Here is a 6,141-nt window from a genome sequence, read left to right on the forward strand (position 1 = left end):
GTACACGCCTGTAGAGAACAACACTTAATACGCAGCGAATCTGATACGAAAATTCTTGCACAGTCACACTACCTACCGCTGCGTTACTCGAACTTCCGCACCATAGAGATGTATATAGAAGATCACACTGGAAAATCCGTCCCATTCGATCACGGGACAATGACGGTAACGCTCCACTTCAAACTTGTTCGATGATACGGAAGGGGTAGAAGACGGAGCAACAGACTGAATGGTTGACTACGCGGAACATTATGAGAATCAACTCAAAGGTGGTGGTGGTACGGGAACTTTTCATCGCGTTGTGCCAAATCAACGAGGTCACGGTATCGGTAGTTTTTTGGGAGAATTTTTTCGCAGAGTTTTGCCGTTACCAAAAAGTGAAGCAAAAGCCGTTGGAAAGAAGGCTCTCCAAACAGGGATAAACGTCATGGCGGATATGGAGAGCGACGTACCCTTCAAAGAAGCCGTCAAATTACGAGCCAAAGAAGCGGGGCGTAATTCGCAGAAAAAGGCCCAAGAAAAACTTACCAATTTCATGCAGGGCTCCGGGTATGAAGGGGCGCTCACAGGACCGAGAAGACAGTCGTTGGTCGCTCGCGTTAATCGTCTCGTCGCAGCGCAAAAGGTCACCAGGCGGAACAGGAATTCGAATATTAAGAAGAGCAAGAAGGAAAAGAAGAAAAAGACGTCCCGTACCGCGTCAAGTAAGAATAGAGGGCGAGAGAAACACCTAAAAAAACGAATCATGAGGGACATACTTGGACCGGCGTAATTTGTCGCACTATATTCGTACGATGGCTAATCTACACGCGCGCTCGAGTGAGTGCACGAAATTCGAATTGGATTCATTCTCTGTACCTCCGACACAAACCTCGATCGAAAGCGGACAATGGATACATTACAAGCCGGTTTTGTCCCTAACCAATGACTATCCAATCAAATTCGCTGTACCGAGGCACGGTGACGAGTACATCGACCTTGCCCACACTATGCTGAGCTTACGCGTACAATTACGCCGAACAAAAGAGGAACCAACCGCATCGGCGAGCAAGGACGCTTCCACTACACCATGGGTGACCCCTATAAATAACTTACTTCACTTAATGTTCAATCAAGTGGATATATTTTTCAATGAAAAACCGGTATCACTAGCCGAAAATCCTTACGCCTATCGCGCCAACATAGAGACGTTGCTGAATTACGCACCGAACGCTGAACAATCGGATTTTACGGCTGGACTGTGGTACGATAACAAGAACCGCATGGAAACGACGTACCCCTAATGAACGGTTTCATCGAACGCAACGAAATCATGCGAAACGGACGCATCGTAGATTTGGTCGGACATCTCCACTGCAACGTCTTTAATCAGGAAAAGTTTCTACTGAACAGTGTGGAACTACGAGTACGCCTCGTACGCTCGAGAGATAACTTCTGCCGTATGGAAACTGAAGCGCTGCATACTCTCCATATTCTAGAAGCATCTTTACTCGTGCGCCGGGTGAAAATCAGCCCAGGTATATTGCTGGCTTATGCAAGAACTCTAGCCAAGGGTACGGAGAAATATCCGGTTACCCGAGTTGAAGTCGAAGCCTTCACCATTCATGCCGGCGTGCAGGCTAAGACGCTGGACAACGTCATACTCGGACAACCACCGAAACGCGTCATTCTGGGGCTATTCAGCAACGAGGCTTTCAACGGTGACAGACAACTTCCAACATACCATGCTGGATTATATATCGTTGGACGTCGACGGCATTCAAATACCCTCGAAAGCTCTGCAACCGCGCTTTGTAAGAAACGGCGTATACGTCAAAACGTATCACAATTTATTCTCTGGGACTAAAGTACATTTTCTGAACGAGGGCTGCGGTTTTGGACGACTACACTACGAAATGGGAAATTGTCTCACAGCATTTGACCTAACGCCTAATCTTGCGGCTGAATGTTCGTCTCATTGGTCACTCATTAAACACGGAACACTCAGAATTGAATTACGCTTCGATGATGCACTCAAAGAAACTATTAACTGTATCGTGTACGCAGAATTCGACAGTATCATTGAAGTTGATGCTTCGCGACAGGTTGTCACAGATTTCGGCGGTTAGCCCGAACGCTGACAAAAAAAAACAGACGGAGCGACACGTGTTGGGATCACCCCCGAACAGAAGCATAGTGGGAGGTACGGCTCGACGACTTTCAAAAGGGCAGTTTCGTATTCGAGAGAAACAGTCAAGTGCTTCTCACCATCTCGACAACATCTTCATCAGCGATGGATTTTGTCGTAGATATCCAAGGCTTCAGGGATGTTTACGGACGTTTCTTGCCGAAAGAAGTGGCATTAGTTGCACTCGAGAATCCGTACTTTTCCCACTGAGTCGTACAACCGCCAAACCCGTTTACCGATTCGTCCGGGAAGAAGCGTGCCGTCAACAATTACGTGACCTGTTATCATTACGGGATCGATTGGTTCGAAGAAGACATAACGCTGCATCAACTTGCTACCAATTTACGAGAAATCGCACGCCATGCCCATCGTATCATTACACGCGGTCGGGAAAAAGCCAAATATCCACAGGACATCACTTCGCGGGAAATCATGAACTTAGAAGACGTCGACTGCCCCGTGTTCGCTAAATTAGATCGGAGCAAATTCACCCGAATCCCCGGTGGACGACGAAGCACCGAGCAGTGCTACTGTTGTATCAGTAGACGAAGAACCTATGTACGCTACAGTAGTAGACAAATTCGGTAGTATCATCGTCTCCGATACCAAAGATGATCACCATTCAAATTCTAGATGCACTGCCGGCGCTTTAAAGCGGAAATCGCGGAGTTTCTGCCGCTAATCAAATCCCTCTCGTTTGGACAGCCCCAACAATCATCATTGCAAACACCGATGATCACAAGAGAGGGGGTAGCCACTGGGTGGCGTTCTACGTCAGTCCCACCGGTCATGGACTCTCCTTCGACAGTTCCGGAATGCCACTGATCATACCAAATCACAGAAGAACACTGCGACGTAAATGCGGGAGACCCTACTGAAACGTCGAACAACTTTAAAGTCTTCTTTCGGACGTATGTGGACAATACTGTATTATGTTTGTGTATTTTATGGCTATTGGTTTTACTTTTGTGCAGTTTGTGGATATATTCGATAATGACTACGGAAACATCGACCGCATCGTGGCTGAATTTCATGAAGGGCTGACCTCCACCAATCACTGTAACAATAGATCTCGAGTGCGAACACCACATTGCATTCCGTGCTGCGAAGCCGAAAAACTGTGAAAGATCGACAGACGATAGTTTCTAGTCTCCTCATGTTGTACAAATTCTCAACTTTTTCTCATTTACTATTGGAATGTAGGCTTTAGATTCATAATCAACAAAACCAGTGTACTCATTTCTTACAATGCCTTGAAGAGAAATCAACATCACTTCCACTGATGGAACGTAAACTTGACATATGATCACCAAAGACTATTGTACTCATTTCTTACAAAACCCACGAGGTAGAATGGAATATCAATTGTGAGTTTTCGAAAACACGTGTCGACCCAGAGTTTTACTACTTGTTCCCCTCCTCCTCCTCCTACCCCTTACCACATACCTATATACTTTGCAACGGACTCGGTTGCCTGCTCGGGCAGGTACGCGACTCATTACCCGAATAATCAACGCGAACACCCACCCTCTTTCAACAACAGAACGAGTCGACTACTGCTATCCCATGCCCCCAGAAAAAAAGTCGGCGTGACGTCACCAACCCCACGGAAAGGTCCCAAACAGGGAGAGAAGGAAAAGACTTCCGCAAAAGACCCGAAGAAGGAGAAGATGCCCGAAAAAGACCCCAAAGAAGGAGTGGCGGAAAACGCTCGATAACCCCTAGGCGAGTAGATGACGCTATAGGGAAGGAAAGAGGGGATTTTTTGTCAAGCTCCATACCCGACCCTATCTTCTTCGGACAAGAAAATTTCGAAGTCCTAATGGGTCGCGCATTACTCGTTGGTTCGAAAAATTTCCGAAGTCCGGGAGGGGCGCGCATCACTCAATGGATCCAAAGATTCTCAACGTCCCAAAGGGTCGCGCATCACTCGTGGGATTAGAGAATTTCCAAAGTCCAGAAGGGTCTTGCATCACTCAATGGATCGAAAAATTCTCAGAGTCCGACGAGGTCACGCATCACTCGTTGGATTGAAGGATTCCTGAACTCCGAAGGAGTGGCGCATCACTCGTTGGATTGGAGAATTTCCGAAGTCCGACGGAGTCGCGCATCAATCGTTGGATCATGAATTTTGAAAGTCCGAAAGAGTCGAAAATCACACAATGGATCGAAAAACTTTCGAAGTCCGACGAGGTCGCGCATCACTCGTTGGATCATAGAATTTTCAAAGTCCGAACGAGTCGCGCATCACTTGATGGATCAAAAAATTTCAAAAGTCCGACGAGATCGCGTAGCACTCGTTGGATTGAAGAATTTTCAAAGTCCGAGAGGGTCGCGCATCGCTCGGTAGATCCGAAGTTCCTCAACGTCCGATAGGGTCGCGCATCACTCGTGGAATCCAAAGAATCTCAACGTCCGAAGGGGTCGTGCATCTCTCGTTAATTCAAGAAATTTCCAAAGTCCGACGAGGTCGCGCATCACTCGTCGGATCGAAAAATATCCGAAGTCCGACAGAGTCGCGCATCGCTCGGTGAATCGAAAAATTTCCAAAGTCCGAAAGGGTCGCGAATCACCCGTTGGATCGTAGGATTCTCGAAGTCCGACGAAGTCGCGCATCGCTAGGTGAATCGAAAAATTTTCAATGTCCGATGGGGTAGCGCATCTCCCGTTGGATCAAAGAAGTTCCAAAGTCCGAACGAGTCGCGCATCACTCGTCGGATCGAAAAATTTCCGAAGTCCGACATAGTCGCGCAACGCTCGGTGAATCGAAAAATTTTCAAAGTCCGAAGGGGTCGCGCATCATCCGTTGAATGGAAAACTTTCTCAAGTCCGACGAGGTCGCGCATCACTCGTTGGATCCAGAGATTCTCAACGTCCGAGAGGGTCACGCATCCCTCGTTGAATCGAAAAATTTCCAAAGTCCGACGAGGTCGCGCATCACTCGTTGGATCGGAGTATTCTCAAAGTCCAGAAAGGTCGCGCATTACTCGTTACATCAAGAAATTTCCGGAGTTCGACGGAGTCGCGCATCGCTCGGTAGATCGGAAAATTTCCATAGACCGACGGAGTCGCGCATCACCCGTTAAATGAAAAAATTTTCAAAGTCCGAAGGAATCGCGCATCACTTCTATGATCGGAAAACTTCCAAAGTCCGAGGGGGTCGCGCATCGCCCGATGAATGGAAAAATTTCTCGAATCCGAAGAGGTCGCGCATCACTCGTTGGATTCAAAGATTCTAAACGTCCGAGAGACTCGCGCATCATCCGAAGAATGAAAAAATTTCTCAAGCCCGACGAGGTCGCGCATCACTCGTTGGATCCAGAGAATCTCAACGTCCGAGAGGGTCATGCATCTCTCGTAAAATTAAAGAATTTTCAAAGTCCGACGAGGTCGCGCATCACCCGGAAAATCGAAGAATTTTCGAAGTCCGAAAGGATCGCGAATCACCTGTTGGATCGAAAGATTTTCGAAGTCCGAAGGAGTCGCGCATCGCTTGGTGGATCGAAAAAATTTAATAGTCCGAAGGGGTCGCGCATGACCCGTTGTATCGGAAAACTTCCAAAGTCCGACGGAGTCGCGCATCACTCGTTGGATCAAATAATTTCCCGAGTCCGAAGGGGTCGCGCATCCTTTTTGTGATCGAAAAACTTTCAAAGTCCGGAAGAGTCGCGCATCACTCGTTGCATCCAAAGATTTTCAACGTCCGAAGGAGTCGCGCATCACCCGAAATGAAGAAATTTCTCAAGTCCGAAGAGGTCACGCATCACTCGTTGGATCAAGAAATTTTCGGAGTCTGACGGAGTCGCGCATCACTCGATGGATCGGAAAATTTTCAAAGACCGACGGAGTCGCGCATCACCCGTTGAATGGAAAAATTTTCAAAGTCCGAAGAGGTCGCGCATCACTCCTATGATCGGAAAACTTTCAAAGTCCGAAAGGGTCGCGCATCGCTCGGTAGATCAAAATATTTTCAA

General features: G+C 47.5%; 1 protein-coding gene across 1 annotated transcript; it reads left to right on the forward strand.

Moving 5' to 3' along the window:
- The first annotated feature begins 1,282 nt into the window (after positions 1-1,282).
- LOC125500982 lies at positions 1,283-2,108 on the forward strand. The gene is made up of 2 exons (XM_048655392.1): positions 1,283-1,793; positions 1,915-2,108. The coding sequence occupies exons 1-2, from the start codon at positions 1,283-1,285 to the stop codon at positions 2,106-2,108; spliced, it is 705 nt and encodes a 234-aa protein (XP_048511349.1).
- The last annotated feature ends 4,033 nt before the right edge of the window (positions 2,109-6,141 follow it).

Source organism: Athalia rosae, chromosome 5 (genome assembly GCF_917208135.1).
Source record: "Athalia rosae chromosome 5, iyAthRosa1.1, whole genome shotgun sequence".
NCBI classification, from domain to species: Eukaryota; Metazoa; Arthropoda; class Insecta; order Hymenoptera; family Athaliidae; genus Athalia; species Athalia rosae.

Coding starts and splice junctions, on each gene's coding strand:
- LOC125500982 (XM_048655392.1), top strand. CDS start 1,283: ATGAACGGTTTCATCGAACGCAACGAAATCATGCGAAACGGACGCATC. Junction 1,794..1,914: donor AAGCTCTGCAACCGCGCTTT/GTAAGAAACGGC, acceptor ATTGTCTCACAG/CATTTGACCTAACGCCTAAT.